The sequence below is a fragment of the Bos indicus genome, chromosome 3 (assembly GCF_029378745.1).
Source record: "Bos indicus isolate NIAB-ARS_2022 breed Sahiwal x Tharparkar chromosome 3, NIAB-ARS_B.indTharparkar_mat_pri_1.0, whole genome shotgun sequence".
NCBI lineage: Eukaryota > Metazoa > Chordata > Mammalia > Artiodactyla > Bovidae > Bos > Bos indicus.
In genome coordinates, this window is record NC_091762.1 from 78,333,650 (window position 1) to 78,357,742 (window position 24,093).

At 40.7% G+C, this 24,093-nt stretch overlaps 1 protein-coding gene across 1 annotated transcript in view; it reads right to left on the reverse strand.

Moving 5' to 3' along the window:
- Window positions 1-1,161: 1,161 nt before the first annotated feature.
- The window catches only part of IL23R (interleukin 23 receptor), a 76,989-nt gene continuing 54,057 nt past the window's right edge, over window positions 1,162-24,093 (reverse strand). Inside the window, exons 8-11 of the mRNA XM_070786350.1 lie at window positions 15,093-15,182; window positions 12,196-12,301; window positions 7,556-7,646; window positions 1,162-3,866 (exon numbers count right to left, since the gene is read on the reverse strand). Of these exons, the coding sequence (XP_070642451.1) occupies window positions 3,216-3,866; window positions 7,556-7,646; window positions 12,196-12,301; window positions 15,093-15,182 (938 nt within the window). The 3' untranslated portion in view covers window positions 1,162-3,215. The remainder of the gene's footprint in view (window positions 3,867-7,555; window positions 7,647-12,195; window positions 12,302-15,092; window positions 15,183-24,093) is intronic.

The following is a 24,093-nucleotide window of genomic DNA, read 5'->3' on the forward strand; positions in this document are numbered from 1 at the left end:
TGATTCTCACATGCAGCTCCTACCTGTGACTTTGACTGCAGTGTCAATGTTCCCTCCTAGGAGAGACCTTCCTTGACTGCCCGTCACAGAGTGGCCACTAAGTGCCTCTCTACTACAGTATCCCATTTTACGTCTCTTCATGGCACTCATTATGTGGCATTTTACTTTTATATATTTTTTCTGCCTCTCTCCACCTCCTATCATCACCTCCTTCCCCACCAAAATATAAGCTCCCTGAAGGGCAAAGATTTTATGCTTCTTGCTTCTAGAATAGAAGCCCCAAGGCTGCAGGGACTTGGCTGATTTTGTTAACATCGATATCATTTCAGGGAAGGCAGGGCTTCCCTGGTGGCTCAGATGATAAAAGAATTTGCCTGCAATACAGGAGACTGGGGTTCGATTCCTGGGTCGGGAAGGTCCTTTGGAGGAGGACATAGCTACCACTCCAGTATTTTTTCCTGGGAAATCCGGTGACAGAGGAGCCTGGTGGGCTACAGTCCACGGGGCCGCAGAGTTGGACACAACTGAGCAACTGAGCATATTAATTAAAAATGCCTTACACAGAGTAGGGGCCTTCAATGCTTCAGTGAAAACTTGTTGAATAAAAGAATCCAAGAAAGAAAACCCTTTTCTGTTGATCAAGTTTGCATGGTGATGAAGCAGTTAAGTTTTTCTCTGAGTTGGGACAATGGCAGGCACATTGCTTTGGTCGTAAGTATAGCCTCCATTTTTAGCCTGTTGGGACCAACAAGGTCAGTGGCATGGGTGGAACTGGAAGTGTCTCCTCTGTGCTAAATATGATGCGGGTAGGAAGACACTGTGACGAGAGAAAGCAGCTCCTTCCTGCTCCAGGGGGGCAAGAAGGAGATGTTGTAAAGGAGGCACCGACTGCATTGAAACAAACACAGAAGATCAGATAGTGCTTCAATCCTTTAAGCTTGACAAAAGCTTTTTTGATGTGTGGCAGGTTACACTTATACTGAAATATACTCTGAAAATATTCTTTACTTGTTAACAGATGTCTTCATCAGATTGGTAAACATCAAAGATTCATCTTGGTCTTTCGTTATCTCTATCTCAAATACTACCTGCATCTTTGCTTCATTATATTCTCCCTTTAGGTAAGAATAAAGCAAAAGCATATGATCATTTACAAGTCAAGATATTTAATATTAGCATTTTGTTAGTGATTTAAAATATACAGCTTTCTGAATATGTAAAATACAACAAATATATACATATTTTAGGACAAATAAAATTTCACAGTAAAAGATACATTTTTTTTAACACTAACAGTAATGTTCATTTTGGAGCACAATGGCTTTAGTAAATGATATAAAGTAAAATAAAGAGGATTGTCCAAAAAGCCAAATAAATGAATTGTGATAAATTATATGTTGGACATTAGCAGTTTTCATAACTAGAATGATGAATGACCAAATGATTTATCATCCAAAGGGATGCTTCTGAGAAGGAAAGGGCACACTGCCCACAATTAACAAAAACCAGGATAAGCCAGGATATTTGGTCATCCTCCTCATGGGGACATCTAATGACAAAACTACTTTGGGGTTGTTGTTTTTTTTTTTTTTTTTTCAAAAGCCAAGACAAAACAAACTAGCTTGCTCAATATGCTGAACACTGGTCCTTTTTTGATTAACTGCTTTGGTACAGTAAAATTAAGGAGAAGGCAATGGCACCCCACTCCAGTACCCTTGCCTGGAAAATCCCATGGATGGAGGAGCCTCGTAGGCTATAGTCCATGGAGTCCACAAGAGTCGGACACAACTGAGAGACTTCACTTTCACTTTTCACTTTCATGCATTGGAGAAGGAAATGGCAACCCACTCCAGTGATCTTGCCTGGAGAATCCCAGGGACGGGGGAGCCTGGTGGGCTGCTGTCTATGAGGTCGCACAGGGTCGGACACGACTGAAGCGACTTAGCAGCAGCAGCAGCACAGTAAAATTAAACTATTTAATCTGAATATAAATTATCACTGACAACTGTTAGAAGAGGAAGAGAAATTCAGTCGGTAATTGCTCAATTTTCAAATGGCTCTGATCATTAGAAAAAATTTCCCCTTGATGTAAAAATTAATCATAATAGAAAAGTCTGCTGGTTACCATTTTTCAGCTTAAAAATATGCATTTTGTGTTTTTAAGATTACCCACTTCCAATATTGACCTGGTTGGCAGAGAGCTCACCTCCAACCCCAGCCCTTATTGGCTGTGGTCATCAGGAGTCCTTTGTTGAGAGGATTCTGAGGTCACCTTAGGGCCAGCAGCAAGGCACATGGTGATGTGTTAATGGTGTTTATAGGACACATGGACTATGGGGCAGTGACAGGTGTGGCAAGTATTGCCATCCCAGATCTGGAAATACACCTGTTTTTACAATAATTTTCTGACAGACATCCAATACAAAAGAAATAATTACACCTTGTTGATCCTGCTTCTTCTACCTCAATAAGTCTGAAACTGAAGTGATGTCGCTCAGTCGTGTCCGACTCTTTGCGACCCCATGGACTGTATGTAGCCTACCAGGATCCTCAGTCCTTGGGATTTTCCAGGCAAGAATACTGGAGTGGGTTGCCATTTCTGTAATTAACACATCAGCTACACCACAGAAGAACAACGTCGTCACTCTTAACTAGAATGAAGACAACCACCTCATGATTTCCACACATCACTGTTTACAACTCTCTCAGTCCAAAATCAAAACAAGGAAGGTCACATTCTTAATACCTGAATAGAAAGCAGTAGAAAAAAAAAAAAAAAAACCACAGTAAATATGTAATTAATTGTTCCTCTGTTTCCATCCCTTACTTGTTTGGTTGTTTGTGGGCTATATTTTTATCTACTAAGTAATAAAATGAAAATTAAACTTGTTTTTCCTCTTGTAAGCAAATACTAATAGCTCGATTTTAAAAAACTATTTTCTGCATTTATTTCATTACCATATATTTTGCATTATTTATCCTTCATACAGAGAGATCTCTTTAGTGTCTTGCAATGAGGAAAATTTTTAAAAGATATAGTTGAAACATTTTTTAAAATATAGAAGTCTTCTCTAATATTTCTGCTGCTTTTGTGGCCATGAAGTATGTTTCATCTTTGGATCTTAATTCTCTAATTAAAAAAAATTGGGCAGAATTAAATTTGTGTTGAGAGAGAGCCCTCTTCAGATTGCAAGGCAGCTTTTGACTACACAAATCTACTTTTCTAAGAGTGAAATCCGATTGAAGTGGCTTTCCAAAATATTTTGTGGAAAGTAAGAATTAATAGATGGCAACTCTTTGTTCATGCTCCCCAAACAGGAGACAAATTCATCAGGCAGCAGAGTTTGTTCTGGAATAGTTTCATTCAGTAATGCATCTTCCAGAAGCATGGCAGTTTCCCCCTCTATTGAGTTTTGCATGTCCGGAGGACTGCATTCTCCTTGATTTAAAATGAGGTTTAATTCTTCAAGAAATAGTGTGTTGCTTAGTGAATTTGTACTTGAGACAGAAAAAGCAAAATCAGGATATTTTTTAAACCTGGCATTGTTTCCCAAGTTTAAGGAATCAGCTGGTGGTTCCAGAATTGAGGAAGCTGTTTCATCATCATTGCTGAGATGGTTTCCCCCAGGGAGAAAACTTGAAATCTGGGGTTTATACCCAGTGTTGAGATCAGGAATATAAACAACTGTAGTGTCGGTGAGTAGTGATTTCTCCAGGCTCTCTTTTCTCTCCAGGCATCCTGTATTGTTTTCTTTCTTGTAGCCCATGGGTTTTTCTTCTGGGAGAATGATTTCTATCTCTGTAATCACCGGATCAACATATAGGACCTGTTCGCTGGAATTGTTATTCATAAACTCATTTCTTTCCTAGGAAGGAAAGACACTTTTATTTTACAAAAGACATTTAAAGGAGCAAACTGGGTAAATGAGGACTAGAATTTTGCTTTCCCTCGACTTTCCTTTCCCCCTTGCTTTTCTTCATAGTGTTTCTCTTCCCATATGATTTCCTACTTTTGTCTTGTTACTCTGCTCCTTTCCAAAGGTTTGTTAAATTCTCCCAGGAAGGGATTGAGGAAAGGAGTAATAAAAATAATCCATGCTGTAAGCACATGTCTTTATTTATGAATTTTAAAGAGAAAGAAGCCTTCTGCTTGTTAACTTACATATTATCTCAGTGCCTTTTAAAATTTTGGAATATTTTGTTATATTATAGAGCTTTACTAGAAGAAAATACTTTGTTGCTTAAATAAAAGCCACCTGATGTGAAGAACTGACTCATTTGAAAGACCCTGATGCTGGGAAAGATTGAAGGCAGGAGGAGAAGGGGACAACAGAGGATGAAATGGTTGGATGGCATCATTGACTCAATGGACATGAGTTTGAGTAAACTCTGGGAGTTGGCAATGGACAGGGAGGCCTGGCGTGCTACAGTCCATGGGGTCGCAAAGTTTTGGACAGACTGAGCGACTAAACTGAACTGAAAAGGGCACAGAAAATCCTGTTTTGCTTCCATTTGAGAATAAAGTTGTGGTAAGTGCTTTGGGTTGTGCCTCCAAAGGTGGGAAGCTGCTCACAATTCAGACATGTCTGTGGTGATCAGTCAGGAGGGTGGGTGAAGATAGTTTTTATTTGTATAAAAGCCTGATGACTTTTCTGGTAAGAGAAGGGCTCATGGCCTTCCACCTGATGGGTGGCTTCCTGGGGCAAGTAACTCCCACCCAACATAGTTATAAAATTATAGCTGCCCGCTATTGTGGAATGTTCGAGTCCTTCCAAAATTCATATGTTGAAGCCCTGTGATGATATTAGGAGGTCGGACCTTTGGGAGGTAATTAGGTCATGAGAATGGAGCCCTCATAAATAGGATTAGTGTTCTCATAAGAAAAGACACAAGAAAACTGATCTCTCAGTCTGCCATCTGAGGATATAGCAAGAAGACAGCTGTCTGTAAGAGAGCTCTCACTAGGAACCACATCTGCTTGTGTCTTGATCTTGGACTTCCCACTTAAGCTGCCCAGTCTGTGGTATTCTATTGAGCGTCCTGAACTGACTAGACTACCACCTCTTAGTCTTTTGGCAGAAAGCAAAACCTCATCTGAAGGAAACCCTAAGGTTCATTTCTAATTCCAAGAGCTCAGGATGGGAAGGAAGCTTGGCAAAAGGAAGACCTTGAATAAAGCAGGGTGAAATATCATTAAATTTTTTTCAACTCAGCCTCCCCAGGGCCTTTGCTAGGTTTGTGTTGGGAAGGGCAGACATATAGTCATGGATCAGATGTAGTCAAAGGAACCAGATTTGCTATTGTAAACCAAGAGGAAGGGGGTGTTTTTCCCCTCTTCAGGTTGGCAGCTGAATGGAGAAGTACATAGGGGTCAGACCACAGTGAAGAACACAAAGCAAGGACTAGTCCAGAGTGAGGACACTGAAGGAAGAGGAGAATCTGATCACAGCGAGGTCAGGGACAATTGTCTGAACCACAGAGTGTTCCCAGTTCCCCAGGATAACTAGTGGGGGAACAAGACAGAGTGACTAAGTGGAATGAATATCAAGACCACAGGATTTATCAGCTGTAGTTTACTGACTGTGTACTTGCCCTTCAGCCAGTTGTTAACTACTTTATTCTATGTATGGGTTCAGTTATTCCAGACCACCCCTTCACTATGTACAACATTACCTCCTTAGAGTCAACCACGTCCACACTCTTTCCTTTAAGTATCCAGTGACAAGGATCCCTCCTCCTGTTCATGGTAGGCCTTTCCTCCTCAACCCTTCATAGTCTTGCTTGCTCAATCCTTGCCCTACCTCTGCCACCCCATACTAGTCCTTTCAAGCCCACCCAATTTAGTACAAATACAATTCTGAGTCCACACTGCTCTGTAGCTATTGTTACACATAGGTTGCATCAGTACCATCAGTACTGAGAGCATTTGACCATGTGTCAGCATAGCCCCTTTCTTACTTCTCTTCTAGTCTACACTCATCAAAAGATGTCTCCACGTCCATCCCCACTTCTTTATCTTCTATTCACTTCTAACTGAACCCTTGGATGGACCACTGGTGACCTGCTCCTTGTAATATTCCATAGGCACATTACAGTCCTTATAAGCCCTCTACAAAGTCAGCACTGAGGACTCTTGCTTCTTGACACTTTGCCCACCCCTCACAATGCTAATTTTTCACAGTGGTTTTCAAACCCTTAACAGTGTTCTCAACACTGGCTGTATAGTGGATTCACATGGGAAAATTTGAAGATGCTGACACCTGGGTCTCCCTACATCAGCCCTCCTCCCCAAAGATCCTGGTCTCCCTCAAAAGATTGTGGCCTGGGAATCAGGATTCTAAAATGCAATCAAGGCTGAGAACTGTTGCCTTAAGGACTTATCTAGGGCTCTGAAAGGAGTTGATTAGTGGGCTCACTAGATCTCCAGACAGAACCACTTTTACTTGTTTTGCAATACTTGTCTACTTCAACATCATTTGAACAGAGGGTCCCTAGGCTAAAAATAAATTTAAGCTTGAAAACTGTAGGTTGGTCAAATGAAGTCTGAGTTCCAAAATAAGGCCTCCTGTGCCCTGATCCACTCTACATGCAGTGCTTAGTCACTTCAGTCATGTCTGACTCTGTGCAACCACTCTGCATTCCCCCATTATTCCAGCCACTCCTCACATCAAATGTTTCCACAAAGCCACACCCAGCAAGCTCTTCTCATCTCTGCACCTTTGCTCATGTAGCCTCCCTATTTTGAATGTTCTCTGTCTCTCCTGAGCAATTCCTTCCCATCTCTTAATATATTTCCTCTACATTCGCATCAAGTTTGGTCTCATTTCTTTCACTATACTACGTTGCTGCATTTCAATGCTTAGATGATGTGTCTGTCCAATCAACTGAGTTTTGAGCCCCTTGACAGCCAGGCCAGAGAGCCAGAAAGTTAAGAGCACACATAGCAGATTCTTCCCTCTCCTCCATAACCAGCAGCTGCTCCTTCAAAACCTGCAAGATCCCCTATTGCCTCAGGATCTTCCCAGGACAACCTTCTATTCTTTGTTGAACTGGAGACCTGATCTACCCCTGGTGACACCATCTGCCACAGTCTCCTCACATCCATCTTCTCGAATTCCACTGGGTCTCAGGAGCAAAGTAGTATCTTCCTTGGGCTCCACCTGCTTCTCCAACTCGTGTAAAACAGAAGCCCCTTTGTGTCTCTGAGGCTCCTTCTATTTAGATTTTATTCCCTGTCCCTTCGATCTCTGGGGACACCTACCAATTGTTTGGCCACCAAGTAGCTCTGGCACCTGGCTTACAATCTTGTTCTTCACTTTTATCTTTTGAATAACATTGCTTCTCTCTTCCATCTCTCTTTTCTTCCCCTAACCCATTCTCCCATCTCTCTTAAGTATGATCTGAAATATGTACAGTTTTATTTCTGCATATGTTTATACAGTTGTGCAAATATGCACACACATTTATTTATTTTAATGGAAATTCTACTTTAACTATTGGACTGTGCTCTTGGTCTCAGCTGCCATTTAGTTTGTACTTAATGGTGTTTGATTACCTGAAGGATTTTCACAACTTTACTGTTTTCCATATTAGGAATATCTTCATAGAGCCATTTTGGTATTAGCAATAAGATTCTTCTTTTAATTCTAAAAAACAAAAAATGACACATTAAGATAAGTATCTTACTGGAGGACTGGTGCAGGCAATCATCTTGGAGATTAGGAAATAAACTAGAATAGAATACATAATAAAAGTTAAAATTTCCAATGCAGGAACTAAGATTTCCATCTCTTTAAAAGTTATATGGGAAATTGATTCAGGATCTTTTCAGATGGTCCTCTTCTCCGTATTGCTCTGCCTCCAAGGAGTCAGAACATTCCAAAGCACTCATGCTAGATTCAAGATAAGTGGGAGAACCACCCAGGAAGTGAAACTATACATGCGTTAAATATGGCAAAGCATTATAAGTGGAGACGTTAGTGTGGAAAAGTTTGTAAAACTTTAGGGATAAATGTAAAACTTTCCAAGGGGAGCATAACCATAAAGAAATATTAAAGAAGAGAATGTCATATAGGAAAACTATAATATTTGTGCTCCTCTAATTGAAATGATTCTAAATAAGGTTGAGAGAGAGTGGTAGCCACAAACTTCCCTTATGTGGTCAGAGTAGGAGCCTGGAGAAATTGTCTTTCAGTTGTATGGCACAGAGAGAACACCAGTTTTTACTTCACTTGTGTACTTATTAAGGATCTCTGGGGTTGTGTGACAGAAAGAAGAGGGAGAAGCTATGAACACCCCACTTTTCCTCCGAAGCTACCCCTTGGCACTGCCACTGTGTTGAAAGCACTTTCTACATTTGTGTAAACACTGATTTGAGCAAAGAGGTTGTCTTGGGTGTTTAGGTTGGGAGCTTAGAAAAGACTACAGTGAGCTCTGGCACATTATTACATGTTAACAATGCACCACACAATCAGGCTTGCTTATCTGCTTATGCAGCTTCTGTAAGAACTTCAACTAATTAACAATCAAAATGGCTGCACAGACTTTGCTAGCTCAACTTGACCTTGAATTGTAGCATAAAACTAGTTTCTTTACATATATTTATACAATGTTTTATGGTTCAGTTTCTTTTACTATTTCATATTCCTTTAGCATACCTAAAATTAGAACAAATTGGTAAATTCATGATACTGTAGTAAAGTTTTTATACAGAATACTGATACAGTGAGAAAAAAATATTCATTCAATATCACGATAATCCAAGTCATGCCCCAACCAGTAACGCTGGAGAAGCTGAAGTTGAATGGTTCTATAAAGACCTACAAGGCCTTCTAGAACTAATACCCCCAAAAGATGTCCTTTTCATTATAGGGGACTGGAATGCAAAAGTAAGAAGTCAAGAAACACCTGGAGTAACAGGCAAATTTGGCCTTGGAGTACAGAATGAAGCAGGGCAAAGGCTAATAGCATTCTGCCAAGAGAATGAACTGGTCCTAGCAAACACCCTCTTCCAACAACTCAAGAGAAGACTCTACATATGGACATCATCAGATGGTCGACACCAAAATCAGATTGATTATATTCTTTGCAGCCAAAGATGGAGAAGCTCTATACAGTCAGCAAAAACAAGACTGGGAGGTGACTGTGGCTCAGATCATGAACTCCTTATTGCCAAATTCAGACTGAAATTGAAGAAAGTGGGGAAAACCACTAGACTGTTCAGGTATGACCTAAATCAAATCCCTTATGACTATACAGTGGAAATGAGAAATAGATTTAAGGGACTAGATCTGATGGACAGAGTGCCTGATGAACTATGGATGGAGGTTCATGACATTGTACAGGAGACAGGAATCAAGACCATCCCCAAGAAAAAGAAATGCAAAAAGGCAAAATGGCTGTCTGGGGAGGCCTTTCAAATAGCTGTGAAAAGAAGAGAAGTGAAAAGCAAAGGAGAAAAGGAAAGATATTCCCATTTGAATGCAGAGTTCAAAGAATAGCAAGGAGAGATAAAGCCTTCCTCGGCAATCAATGCAAAGAAATAGAGGAAAACAATAGAACGGGAAAGACTAGAAATCTCTTCAAGAAAATTAAAGATACCAAGGGAACATTTCATGCAAAGATGGGCTCAATAAAGGACAGATGGTATGGACCTAACAGAAGCAGAAGATATTAAGAAGAGGTGGCAAGAATACACAGAAGAACTGTACAAAAAAGATCTTCACGACCCAGATAATCATGATGGTGTGATCACTCACACTCACCTAGAGCCAGACATGCTGGAATGTGAAGTCAAGTGGGCCTTAGGAAACATCACTATGAACAAAGCTAGTGGAGATGATGGAATTCCAGTTGAGCTATTTCAAATCCTGAAAGATGATGCTATGAAAGTGCTGCACTCAATATGTCAGCAAATTTGGAAACCTCAACAGTGGCCACAGGACTGGAAAAGGTTTTCATTCCAATCCCAAAGAAAGGCAATGCCAAAGAATATGCAAACTACTGCACAATTGCACTCATCTCACACGCTAGTAAAGTAATGCTCAAAATTCACCAAGCCAGGCTTCAGCGATATATGAACCATGAAGTTCCAGATGTTCAAGCTGGCTTTAGAAAAGGCAGAGGAACCAGAGATCAAATTGCCAACATCTGCTGGATCATGGAAAAAGCAAGAGAGTTCCAGAAAAACATCTATTTCTGCTTTATTGACTATGCCAAAGCCTTTGACTGTGTGGATCACAATAAACTGTGGAAAATTCTGAAAGAGATGGGAATCCCAGACCACCTGACCTGCCTCTTGAGAAATCTGTATGCAGGTCAGGAAGCAACAGTTAGAACTGGACATAGAACAATAGACTGGTTCCAAATAGGAAAAGGAGTTCGTCAAGGCTGTATATTGTCACCCTGCTTATTTAACTTAGATGCACAATACATCATGAGAAATGCTGAGCTGGAGAAAGCACCAGCTGGAATCAAGATTTCTGGGATAAATATCAATAACCTCACATATGCAGATGACACCACCCTTATGGCAGAAAGTGAAGAAGAACTAAAGAGCCTCTTGATGAAAGAAAGTGAAAATGGAGAGTGAAAAAGTTGGCTTAAAGCTCAACATTCAGAAAACTAAGATCATGGCATCCGGTCCCATCACTTCATGGCAAATAGATGGGGAAACAATGGAAACAGTGGCTGACTTTATTTTTCTGGGCTCCAAAATCACTGCAGATGGTGATTGCAGCCATGAAATTAAAAGACACTTACTCCTTGGAAGAAAAGTTATGACTAACCTAGATAGCATATTCAAAAGCAGAGACATTACTTTGCCAACAAAGGTCTGTCTAGTCAAGGGTGTGGTTTTTCCAGTGGTCATGTATGGATGTGAGAGTTGGACTATAAAGAAAGCTGAGCGCCAAAAAATTGATGCTTTTGAACTGTGGTGTTGGAGTAGACTCTTGAGAGTCCCTTAGACTGCAAGGAGATCCAACCAGTCCATGCTAAAGGAAATCAGTCCTGAATGTTCATTGGAAGGTCTGATGTTGAAGCTGAAACTCCAGTACTTTGGCCACCTGATGCGAAGAGCTGACTTATTTGAAAAGACCATGATGCTGGGAAAGATTGAAGGCAGGAGGAGAAGGGGATGACAGAGGATGAGATGGCTGGATGGCATCATTGACTCAATGGACATGAGTTTGATAAACTCTGGAAGTTGATGATGGACAGGGAGGCCTGGCATGCTGCAGTGCATGGGGTTGCAAATAGTTGGACACCACTGAGTGACTGAACTGAACTGAACTGAAGGATAATGGGCAAATGGGGCTGCTAAATGGGGCTGAACTGAAGGAGAATGTGCAATGAGGCTGCTAAAACACTAACAAAATTGGTTCAAAGTGATGAATTCAGACACTGCCACACTTTTCTTCAGACTGACTTGGGATTTATTTGGGTAGAACTTGAATCAGTTTACAGCTTAACTACTGTGAAGAATCCAGGCACAGTAGACAGACTTGAGGCACATTGAGAAGACTGCATAGGGACAGAAAGAACATGGGCTGAGATGTCAGCTGCCTTTGGACTCCTGGCTTAGTGTTTGGTGACCTTGGTTTGAGCACTTACCCTCTCTACACTTCATCTAAATCATCTGTAAAATAGGTCACTCAGCTTTTCTGGCAGGGTTGTTGCAAGGATTAAATGAATAATATTTGTAAAGAGTTTGGCATGGATAGATTCCCTGATGCTCAGTTGGTAAAGAATCCACCTGCAATGCAGGAGACCCCAGTCTGATTCCTGGGTGGGGAAGATCCCCTGGAGAAGGGATAGGCTACCCACTCCAGTATTTTTGGGTTTCTTTTGTGGCTCAGCTGGTAAAGAACCTGCCTGCAATGCAGAAGACCTGTGTTTGATCTGTGGGTTGTGAAGATCCCCTAAAGAAGGGAAAGGCTACCCACTCCAATATTCTGGCCTGGAGAATTTCATGGACTGTATAGTCCATGGGGTCCCAAAGAGTTGGACACAACTGAGCGACTTTCACTTTCACTTTTTGGCATGGATGCATACTCGTTAAATACTGTTCCTTTTATTTTGCCTTTTTCTCAGGAAAAGTGTTGATGAATTTTTAAAATAAATCACATAGTTGACTACATTTTGATTGTACAAATATATGGTCTAAATGAGAAAACAAATTCAACAAAAACCTACCCAGTTCGAAGCGATCTGTTAAATATCCCAATCAAAGATAGAACTGACAGCATAACAGCAAAGAAGACCATTCCCAATAAAAGTCCAATGTCTTGTTTCCTGTTGTCTGAAAGGAAAGAAAAATAATTTTAGCTATAATTTCCATCTTGGCTACGTGATGTGAAGAACTGACTCATTGGAAAAGACCCTGATGTTAGGCAAGATTGAAGGCAGGCGGAGAAGGGGGTGACAGAGGATAAGAAGGCTGGATGGCATCATTGACTTAATGGACATGAGTTTGAGTAGACTCCTGGAGACGGTGAGGGATAGGGAGGCCTGGAATGCTGCAGTCCATGGGGTCACAAAGAGTTGGACACGATGGAAAAACAACATGTGATACCAGAATCACTGTTCTCTCTATTCTGCTCCAAGTGAAGGTCATTAATCTCAAAGGAAACAGGAAGAAGAAATAAAATTAACATTTACCTCGGGCTGTAAAGTGACTGCCATTCCAAACTGCACAACAGTATCTTTTGTTTGAGAAGACTGGGTTGCACGGATCTGAGGTCAGTGGGTTTCTGGAATTGAGTCTCTGGCAAATGTGGTCAGTGTTAGACATTTTTTATGAGCTTGTGCTTGCATATTTTATATTTAAAAAAGTGTAGTGATGAACCTCATTTGGTTTGTCTGACACAAGTGAGAATTCCCAATTGCTTGTGACAGAGGCTAAAGCTGGCCACAATCACAACTGAGGTTTTTTTTGGTTTGTTTAACCTTTTGTACAAGACAGAAGTTATGTACAGTTTGTCACCATTCTTCAAAGTTTACTGTTCATGAATTTCTTCCTGCTGAAAAAGGGCACTCTACTTAGAGCAATATACAAGAGAGAAATTCAAATTGTCATATATTTTGCACTGATATTTTATTTTAGAAACAAGGCTTATTTTGAATTTTGAAGTAGAATTAATCACCTGAAATCTTTAAATAAATAATATATTCAACATGTATTACCTGCCAGGCCCGTCACATTTTCTCGCTGCTGCTGCTGCTGCTAAGTCACTTCAGTTGTGTCCGACCCTGTGCGACCCCATAGACGGCAGCCCACCAGGCTCCCCCGTCCCTGGAATTCCCCAGGCAAGAACACGGGAGTGGGTTGCCATTTCCTTCTCCAATGCATGAAAGTGAAAAGTGAAAGGGGAGTTGCTCAGTCATGTCCGACTTTTAGTGACTCCATGGACTGCAGCCTACCAGGCTCCTCTGTCCATGGGATTTTCCAGGCAAGAGTACTGGAGTGGGGTGCTATTGCCTTCTCCACATTTTCTCCCTGGTACATGAAAAACCTTATTTTCTGTTTTCAAAAGTAGACTGTAATTGAGACATGATTTGTCACATGGGACATCTAAGCCATGCTGTGTATTGTCTCCTTCATCCTCCTTCCTCCCTTTGACAAACGTTTATCAGATATTTACTACATGACAGGCACTGAATCAGCCCTACCCTAGTTATTTCCCAGCTGCACCTAACACACACTTGGGGGTCTCCAGGCTGTCCAGCCCCTCTCCTAAAGCCAGCTGGTGGGCTGGGGTCAATGTGGCTTAGTTCACTCCTAGTCCCTGTGGGGTATGGAGTTAGTGTTTTCCTAGGAATAAAATACTAGTGCTGAGAATTTCAAGCCACTAATGGGAGGACTGACTGCCAGACATTAGAGCCTAGAAGATGATGGAGAATCCTAAGTTAACATGGGATCAGGTAAAGGGGTGTGAGGAGTAGAGCAGAGTGACCAAAAGTACAAGCCGAGATACCTGGGTTCCAATTAGATACTGCCATTTATCAGCTCTGGAACCTCAGAGCATAATAATGAACTTGCCAAAGCTCAAGTTTCCTCTTCTGTAAAATGATGTCTACCTAATAGAGCAGCCATGAGTTCCTAGCCTCCACAGTTCCCACAGCAATACCAAGGTGCTGGTCTGTGTAAGCATCTGTAATTAGGGATCTTTACGGAACCTAAGCACTTGGCTCATACTTGATTCACATAATACAAAATTTAGAGTACCCTTACATTGCTTGGTCTTTATAACGCTTACTGCCACCTTACTTTTCTTGTTTTGTTTGTTGTTTACCTCCTCCCAACACACATTCATCTATCTAGAAAAGAAACTTCATGAAGACGGGCTTTGTTCATTTTTTTCACTGCCTATTCCCCAATACTCAAAATAGTGACTTAGAATATGTGCCTGGCAACACAGAATGTTTTTTAATAAATAAATAAAAATCCAAAGAACATCAATATTGTCTGCAAAAGTTTTTATACTGTTCCTGCCATATTTCTGTGCAAGGAAATAAATGTTCCACAACCTGATCTCATATCTTTTTATGCCTAAAACATTTTGATATGCTTATCAATGGAGAATATCTAGTCATACTAACAAATAAAATGGCAGCTGGTTTGTGTAAGAGAAGGAGCACAATAGGCTTTAGGATTTGGAAAATCAGATTTGAATTTTAGTTCAAATAAGTTCCTCAATGTCTCTGAGTTCCAGTTTTCCCATCTGTAAAATAGACTCATAACACTTACCTCAAGAAGTTATTTTGAAGATTGAAAAAGATGAAGTACATGAAACTTTTAGCACAAGGTAAACACTTAAATAATGATATTTTTTAGGAAGAATTTTTGAGGTCTTGAGCCCCAGCACCAATTGAAATGAACATGTTTTTAACCCAGAGCAAAAGCCGGCAGAATCTACTTAAAACACTCCTTAAAATCAATTTTAAGCAGATTTTTGTTGGTTATTTTCCAGTGTAAATCATGTGGCATATCTTACTATCAAGAACTTATGCCTAACGTGATTTTTCAGTATGGAGCATTTAAATGAATGATTGCTAAGACTACTCAACAAACCTAAGCAGTATTTTCTTACCAGAAGTAAGATGTTTTTTAAAGATGGAAGCAATTAGAAGTCCAGAATTCTGAGTATCATGTTGGAATGATTTCATTGTGACCTGAGGAACTTAAACAAAAAGAAAATAGTATAAGCTTTTCATTCTTTGCACTCAGGTTGCCCAGTTTCCTAAGAGAGTTTTTTTACTTGTTTGGAGATGAATAAAGTAAACCACTAACTTTAATAGACTGCAAAGATGGAGTAAAAGCCTTCTGTATGTGTGTCTTTTCCTCTTTTTATTAAATTGGATAAATCCCAAAGGAGGAAACATACAAAGGACGATACCTGGAGTTTGTAAGACTTCAAGATGTGTCCACTAATTTCCTGAGACTTCTAGGCAACAAATACCAAGGAGCTTTATTTCATTCACTGAGCCAGAAGAAAATGCACAACCGGTCTCTACTTGATTCCTTCCAATAGGTGATGCAATAAGGTTTAGGTTTCCTTAAGCGCCTCCAAGATGTGACACTTTTGCCTTCGCATGATCTTCAAGATGCTCTTGGCAAACAGCATCTTGGCTCCATATAAGAAGCCCAGTTTTGATTAGCAGACACTTTGAAGTTATAACATAAGGGTGGAATGCCATTAATGACTTCCCTCTGCTCCTTCCCTGCTGGCAAGGATCCTGGCCAGCCCTGTCTACTCATAAAGGCTCTCAGAACACTGCTAATGAAAGCTTCTGACCAGGGTGGGGTCATCTAGCTTTCTTGATAGCTAACTCATTTTCAGTCTGAACTCAAGAGTCCTGGAGCTTCCTCACCCACCTCCTCCCTCTTGATAATTAAAAGCTTCCAGAGGTGATTTCAAGGACACGATTCTCCCAGTTGTTGGAAGATGTTCCTTAAAGTGGTTCTAAGCTCTGGATCCCCAATAGGGCCGCAAACCCTGTGTATTCAGTCATTCTGATTTTAGTGTTCAAATTCTTCTTTTAAAAGAATTACAGTGGGGGTCAGGGAGAGATCACAACTTGAGATGTCCTTAACTGCTACAGGGATATTACAGGCTTTTATGACAAGCTATGTGGCTGGGGCAACTCTTTTTGACAAAAATATCACAGAGTTCCGATAAAAAAGGTCCCTATGGGTCTTTGGAAATGATTATAAAAGGCTGATCTGGTTGCAAACACAGGCTCAACTGTAGAGGAGTTTTCTGAGAACCATGGGTAGGGAATTTTAGGAGATGAAAACATCAGAAAAGCCAAAAGTTCTTTCTTGTGTTTTTATCTTGCTTCTCCACAGCAAGAGGGAAATGTTTCACTCTGAACTGTGCATGCTGCATGCTCAGTCGCTTCCGTCGTGTCTGACTCTGTGCGACCCTATGGACTGTAGTCCACCAGGCTCCTGTGTCCATGGGATTCTCCAGGCAAGAATACTGGAGTAGATTGAAGTGTCCTCCTCCAGGTGATCTTCCCGACCCAGGGATCAAACTATCGTCTTTTATGTCTCCTGGGTTCTTTACCACTAGTGCCACTTGGGAAGCCCTACTCTGAATTGTGACAAATCAGAAACTCTTTCTGGCTCCTTGGTGCTTCTGTAAATCTCTTTTTTCCCCTGAGTGTGTGGTTCCATCACCAGTGGCCAACAGCCAAGATTATTCATCTAATTTTAAGAAAAATATTACATTAAAATGTAATACAGGTTTATAGCATATGTTGCTGGATTATTTTGTTCTCACTTTTATTATTTTTGAATTAGCATTTTATTTAAAAATAATATACAATGTTGCTAGCTTTTAAACACAGGTTAATATAATTCTGTTGCATAAACTGCAGGTGGTTATTTGGCAATGAAACATCAGTTATTAATTTGCATCACGTAAAAATAATTTTCATATCAGACTAGGGTTTTATTAGCCCTAATAGAGAAGAAACATAATCTTCCTTTAGAGTCTTTTGTTATCATAATTTCAAATTGACCAGGTTAGAGTAATGAAGCCATTTAAAAAATGTGCTTAATTGTGAGGTGATTTCATAAAGAATCATGTATCTGAAGTAAGACAATTTATAAGCAAAATTGTCAGAGAAGAAATCAAGTCAATGATAAATTTTTAAGCATGGGACTAAAATGAAGCCATGTAGACTATATATTCTTCACAGCATACTGCCACCAAGTGGCTAGGTCATTTTTTTTTAATCACACATAATATTTTTCATTATAAAATCAATAACTGTAAAAAGAGAAAATAATTTTAAAAGAAAAATAAAAGGGAAAAAAAGTCCTAACCCTTAATCCAGCTTCCATGACTAAAACATTGTTTATATCAACTCTGATGATCAGTGTATTGCCTAAAACGCTAGAAAAAAATCTCACAGTATTTTTGTTATTTGTTTAATGTCTGTGGTATTGTCTGTAAAGAGACAATTCTGTCTCTGCAGCAGAATATTAAATTATGCTTATTACTCTCACAGTACATATTTGAGTATACTCAGAAACCCCAAATCATCTCTAATTTGGTAAAAATTTTTATATAATTTATACACACTGACATTGGACACTAGAGTTAGTCTTAACAGAAGGGAACGTGTTTATAGGGAGTTGAGAATTTTTTTTTAAAAAGATGTAGTTTCTTATTCTTGGACAAAACTGGAAGCAAAACTGCATTCTTTGGCCCACTGAATACCAGCTTAATTTAATCAGATCTACTCAAAAGGAATTAACTTTTGCAATAATGTATTCCATCTGTGTCTTACGGATAATGTCAAACCAGTCTCCTCAGCCTTTGCCTCCACGTCTACCATGGGGCAAAATGTGTTTTGTTATTCTTTTAAAGTGATGATTTATTGAGTACTAATTACGTTCCAGATAATGCACTAGACTTTACATGCTTTCTCTCATTTAATCCTTACAACAACCTAATCAGGTAGATAATACTGTTGTTCTCATTTAAAGATGAAGCAACAAAGGCATAATAAGGATAAATGACATGTGCAAAGTCACCTAGGCAGAGATCCAAGAGTAAAAATTCCTACCTGGTTCTGGCATGTGATTTACGCTGGTCGCTGGCCCCATTAATTAACAATCTCACCTTCTATCAGGATGGCTGCAGGTGGGGCAGCTCAGCCAGCCCAGCAAGCAGAGCTCCCTGCTGAGACTTAGCCGTTGTCCCTGGGGGCTGGCCAGTGTGCTAGAGCTGCCTGGCCTTGTAGGGCTCAGGACCCACCTCAATGGCCTGTGTTTGGACTAACCCACTGAGCACTGATTCTTAGACTCTTCCAGCCTAGAGTTATTTTCTTCTGAACACCAACTATTTTATACAAGCTACGGTGGCTCAGAAAGTAAAGAATCTGCCTGCAATGCAGGAGACCCAGGTTCAATTCCTGCGTCAGGAAGATCCCCTGGAGAAGGGAATGGCCTCCAGCATTCTTGCCTAGAAAATTCCATGGACTGGGGAGCCTGGAGACCTACAGTCTACATGGTTGCAAAGAGTCAGACACGACTGAACAAGTAACACACACACATGCTAACTACAAGATGCTTGAAAAACATAGAAGAGTATGAAAAAGAAAATACAATTTTGTATTTGTTCAAAAACTAGAAACAATCATTTTTTTTATATTTGTTAACAGTCTTTGGTGTATGTCTATGCCCTAGTGGAGATTATGCTCTTTACTAAATGTTGTGTCTAGGTTTTTTTATTCAATACTACATCATGAACATTTAAAAGTTTTATTAAAACTTGTTCACAGTCATCATAGTACTGGCAATTAAATATTTCATCATGTTTGTACTGTGTTGATTCTATCACTCTCCCATTGAGAAACTGTATAGCTTGGTGATTTCAAATAACAGCTTTGGATTTAGATGAAACTGTTCAAATCTTTGCCAACAAAGGTCCGTCTAGTCAAGGCTATGGTTTTTCCTGTGGTCATGTATGGATGTGAGAGTTGGACTGTGAAGAAGGCTGAGCACTGAAGAATTGATGCTTTTGAACTGTGGTGTTGGAGAAGACTCTTGAGAGTCCCTTGGACTGCAAGGAGATCCAACCAGTCCATTCTGAAGGAGGTCAGCCCTGGGATTTCTTTGGAAGGAATGATGCTAAAGCTGAAACTCCAATACTTTGGCCACCTCATGTGAAGAGTTGACTCATTGGAAAAGACTCTGATGCTGGGAGGGATTGGGGGCAGGAGGAGAAGGGGACGACAGAGGATGAGATGGCTGGATGGCATCACTGACTCGATGGACGTGAGTCTGGGTGAGCTCCGGGAGTTGGTGATGGACAGGGAGGCCTGGCATGCTGCGATTCATTGGGTCGCAAAGAGTCAGACACGACTGAGCGACTGAACTGACTGACTGACTGACTGTTCAAATCCTGGCTCTATCACCTGGAGTTGCATGGCCCTGGGCAAATTACTTAACTGCTTTGTGACTCTGTTTCTTCATTTGTCAAATTGGATAATAATAATAATGCTTCATTGTGAGGTTTGATGAGATAGTTCATACAAAGTGCTTAGTACCATGGCTTATACAAATTAAAAGCTTAGTAAGCATTAGCTATTGCTATTATTGGACTTTTAGATTGTTTCCAAATTCTTATTTTATAATTAGCTTTTAAATAAATTTTATGCATCAGACTTCTTTTCATATCTCTACTTATTTCCTAAGGCTAGATTTCTAAAAGTGGAATTGTTAGGCCAAAGGGCATAGATATTTTTAAGACACCTTTATTTTTGTCCTTGCCAGTCTTGGTGTTAGAGCCACACTAACCAAGATCTGCGTCTTAGAGCTTTGACCAGAGCTGACACAGGGCCCTTTCTAGACCTTTCCTTCTGAAGTTTCTAGGTATTTTAGAAAGAGAAGTCATACTAAAGGTGTGTTTTTCAAGTTAGTGAAGGTTTTTTCCCCGTCTTGTCTGTCTTAAAACATAAGCATCTCCTTTTGATTTATTTCTTTTTATTCTCCTTATTCTAATAATCTCAACTGTTTCACAGCATTTACATGCTATCTTCCTAGGCTAGTTTAGTTTTATGGTTGGAATTCAACATTATTTGGGCCAAGGGTAAAGATCTGACTATAGTCCATGTCAGATGGCAAAGCAAAAGACAGTAGGCAGAAGTATCAAATAGTCACCAGAAGCTCTGGGCAGAGAAAAGGATACGTCAGAATAAACTCTTTACCACGCCTTGAAAAACAAGTCGAACAATGAATCATTTCATGAGTTACCATGTCATCCTCGTATATTAAGGACAGGAGGTCGTGCCTAGACATATTCAAGGGATTATCGTCATGCTTATATTCCTTACAGTTGAGGGAGAAGAAGGTAAGAAATCTGGGTATGGCAGTCATATCACTAAAGAGAAAGAATAAGAGAAGGAAAAGGTTAAAAAAAAAAAACGGCAGCCACCCAGACATTTTCTTGAGTGACATGGATCTCACAGAGGTGAGGATCTGATATCAAAGTGTAGCAAACTCTAGGCACAAGCATGGGCAGCTTCCAATTTTACCTAGTGGTTCAGGATTTTTCAAAGGTGCAGCCTGGCTATCAAGCCCAGCATGTACCTGTTCCTTAGTCTGAACAGTCTAGTGGACATTTGCCATTTTTCAGTTGCCCAGCTGCAGGACCTCCTTCTTTGTGGGCATCCTAGAGGAGGTAGGAGGCAGGTAGGGTTTCCTACTGTGGTAGCCTCAGTGGAGCAGAGAAACCCTCTCCCTACCCCATCCCACCCGCTCCCCAGCCAGCAAGTGGCTGCAAGCAGATGACCTAAGCCTCACTCATCAGATACCCTTCTCCCCAACCCACACGTGGCTCCAGGAAATCACTTAGAATCCGATACAGATGCAGCAGCTCTATCCAGAGTCTGGTGACAGCAGCAGCAGTGGAGTGTCTGGGGCTCAGGGAAGCAGTGGCAGGGAGCACAGTGCCCAGTGCAGAATCCTCACAGGAGTCTTCCCCGGCTGAGATTTTGGCTGGGCTTCTGGCTGCCCCCATCCCTTGGATCCTATCTGTGACCATTTTACCAGCCTTTCTACTACTTTCCAGCTGTCGTTCCAATAATTAATTCCTTTTCTGCTTCAGAAAACCAGATTTTATTTCTTTTGCTTACACCCAATCACAATGAAAAATGCTATAGTGGGTAAACATTGCAATTTTTGGTAGTGGGTGGTTAGGTGAGGAGACATGGTAGGACAAATATCGACCCCACAAAGATGTCCATGCTCCAATCCCTGGAATTTGTGGATAGATTACTTTATATGGCAAAAGGGATTTGAGATGGGGAGATTATCCTATATTCAGGAGTGAAATTTCAAGGGTCTTTATAAGGAGACAGGAGGGTCAGAGTCCGAGAAAGAGATTGGCAGATGCTATGCCTCTGATTTTGACGATGAAAAATGGGGCTGCAAGCCAAGAAATGCAGACAGCCTCTAGAATCTGGAAAAGGCACTGAAACTGACTCTGAGTGCCTTCAGAAGGAGCATAGTCCTGCCAATACCTTGGTTTTGGTGCAGTGATGCTTATTTTGGATTACTCACCTTCAAAACTACTAGAAAACACATTAGTATTGTTTTAAGTTACTGAGTTTATTCTAACTTCTAATAGAAGTGATAGGAAACTAACACAGGAGAGTAAGACTTCCTCATGGAGAAGCATAATCTTTATTCTCTATTATTTGATTGTAGACCTCAGAGAGATTGTGAAACTCTTATGGATTGTTCTTTATTCTACAAAACCCTCGTGGTTTACTAGGGACAGGATCCAAAGAAGATTAAATCCAGATGAAGGATCTAAAATCATCAGTATTTCAAAAAACCCCACTCCAGTACTTTTGACTGGAAAATCCCATGGATGGAGGAGCCTGGTAGGCTGCAGTCCGTGGGGTTGCTAGAGTTGGACACGACTGAGTGACTTCACTTTCACTTTTCATTTTCATGCATTGGAGAAGGAAATGGCAACCCACTCCAGTGTTCTTGCCTGGAGAATCCCAGGGACAGGGAAGCCTGGTGGGCTGCCGTCTATGGGGTCGCACAGAGTCAGACACGACTGAAGCGACTTAGCAGCAGCATACATATTTAACCCAGTTTAGTAACCACAAACCTACAAATTTATAATCCATCTTAATATGAATGAATCAGAAATCTCTTAATTACAAATAACAGAATTTTTGCAAAGTACACTCTGTGTGCCACTTCTAATTTGCATTATATTTATTATCACCTATATTTGGTTCCATTGGTATAACATTTGTTTTTTCTTTTTGAGCCACTAAAATCCTGAAAAATTAATGAGAATCTTTGAGTCACTGGTAATACAACCAATGGTATTTTGTGAGAACAAAGTACAATGTGGTTTAATATCTTGCTTATACTTGCCTTCCTCTGGAGAACCTCCAAAAAACAAACAAACAAAAAAGACTATGATTTCTCTGGGAATCTTTTCTACTGCCAAGTTGTAATTCAAGCAAGTTAATTAGTCATTGTGAAAGGTAACTGCCCTTCCCTCAGGCCCCTAACTTGTCATTAAAGGGATTAGAGGGCCTGTACCTTTTCTTCATGACAAAAGGATCTGTATTACAACACAACTGAAAAACATTCCTGCCTAGAAGTGCTCTTCTCACATTTTTTCACATCAGTAGGAGTGAAATTAGGAAATTCATGTTCAGATTTTCAGTGTCGGTTTTCTGCGCCCACAAACTATCTTTTCCCTTTTGGTGCTATTTCTGCACTGCTTAATGACTCCAGGAATTGTTGCAGTGACTATCCAGGTTGGTGGTCTAGAAGCTCCAGTTTCAGCAGCCTCTGGAAGTTTTCAGCGCCTCTGCTGAAACCTCATATCCAGAGGCAGAGAGAGTCTAGGCCGAGGGGGTAATTTGGAACATGATGGTTCACTGGAGCCATGGTCCTGCATCCTATACTTCTTGAGATCCTGGGGTGCTCAGGGACTGAGGAAGTGGTGGGCAGGAGGAAAAGGAGGCAGAGGTGGAACCATAATACTAGAGAGAATGGCCTGAGATTCTCATGTATCCACCCTTTTTTGCCCCCCAAAACCATGTTACTAAGGCAATGGCTTGGGCAAGTAGTTCTGACCATTTTTGTCCACACACTTCTCCCTCTTACAGGGTGTATCCAACCTCCAGAACACTGGTTTTTACACTTGATAGATGTAATAATACTAGAGAGAATGGCCTGAGATTCTCATGTATCCACCCTTTTTTGCCCCCCAAAACCATGTTACTAAGGCAATGGCTTGGGCAAGTAGTTCTGACCCTTTTTGTCCACACACTTCTCCCTCTTACAGGGTGTATCCAACCTCCAGAACACTGGTTTTTACACTTGATAGATGCTGCAGAAATACCACTTGATAGATGCTGCAGATATACCACTTGATAGATGCTGCAGAAATACCACTTGATAGATGCTGAGGAATTGTATTTTTAACTGGTACCCAAGCATTTCTAATGCAGATGATGATCCTCAGAGAAGCACTGCTTTCAAGACATTTACTGAACCAAGTTCCAGCTGGAAAAACACACTGTGAATTTCCCTGTGGTGCCTTGTCTCGGGCAAGGTCACCTTTTCCTCCTGTACTTTGTCCTTGTCTCTAACTGCCCTATCCTATCCCAAGGTTCCTATGGATTCATTCTCTTCACTCTAACACAAACCTGCTTCCACATCTGGTATTCATGCCAAAGTGGAAACAGTTGATAGCATCTTATGGCTCCCTCTTCTCTCATGTATTTGCATTTCATAACAAACATTAAAAGAATTAAAAGAAGCTCCGTTGGCATATTAGCTAATGTATAGAGGAGGATTTGGTTAGGTGATCCAGAGGAGGCTGACAAGGGACCCTCTGAGGTCTCTTAGGAAGGAAACCAGCAGAACTACAGGGTGAGTGCTGGAATCCTGCAGCCTGCCTCATTCCCAGATCTACCATTTACCAGCTTTATAATGTTCAGCAAACTTCTTAATCTCCTTGAGCCTCATCCTCCTCTGTACAATTGGAATAACAGTTTTATAGGGCTGCGGTGATGAGTAAAATTCTTATCACA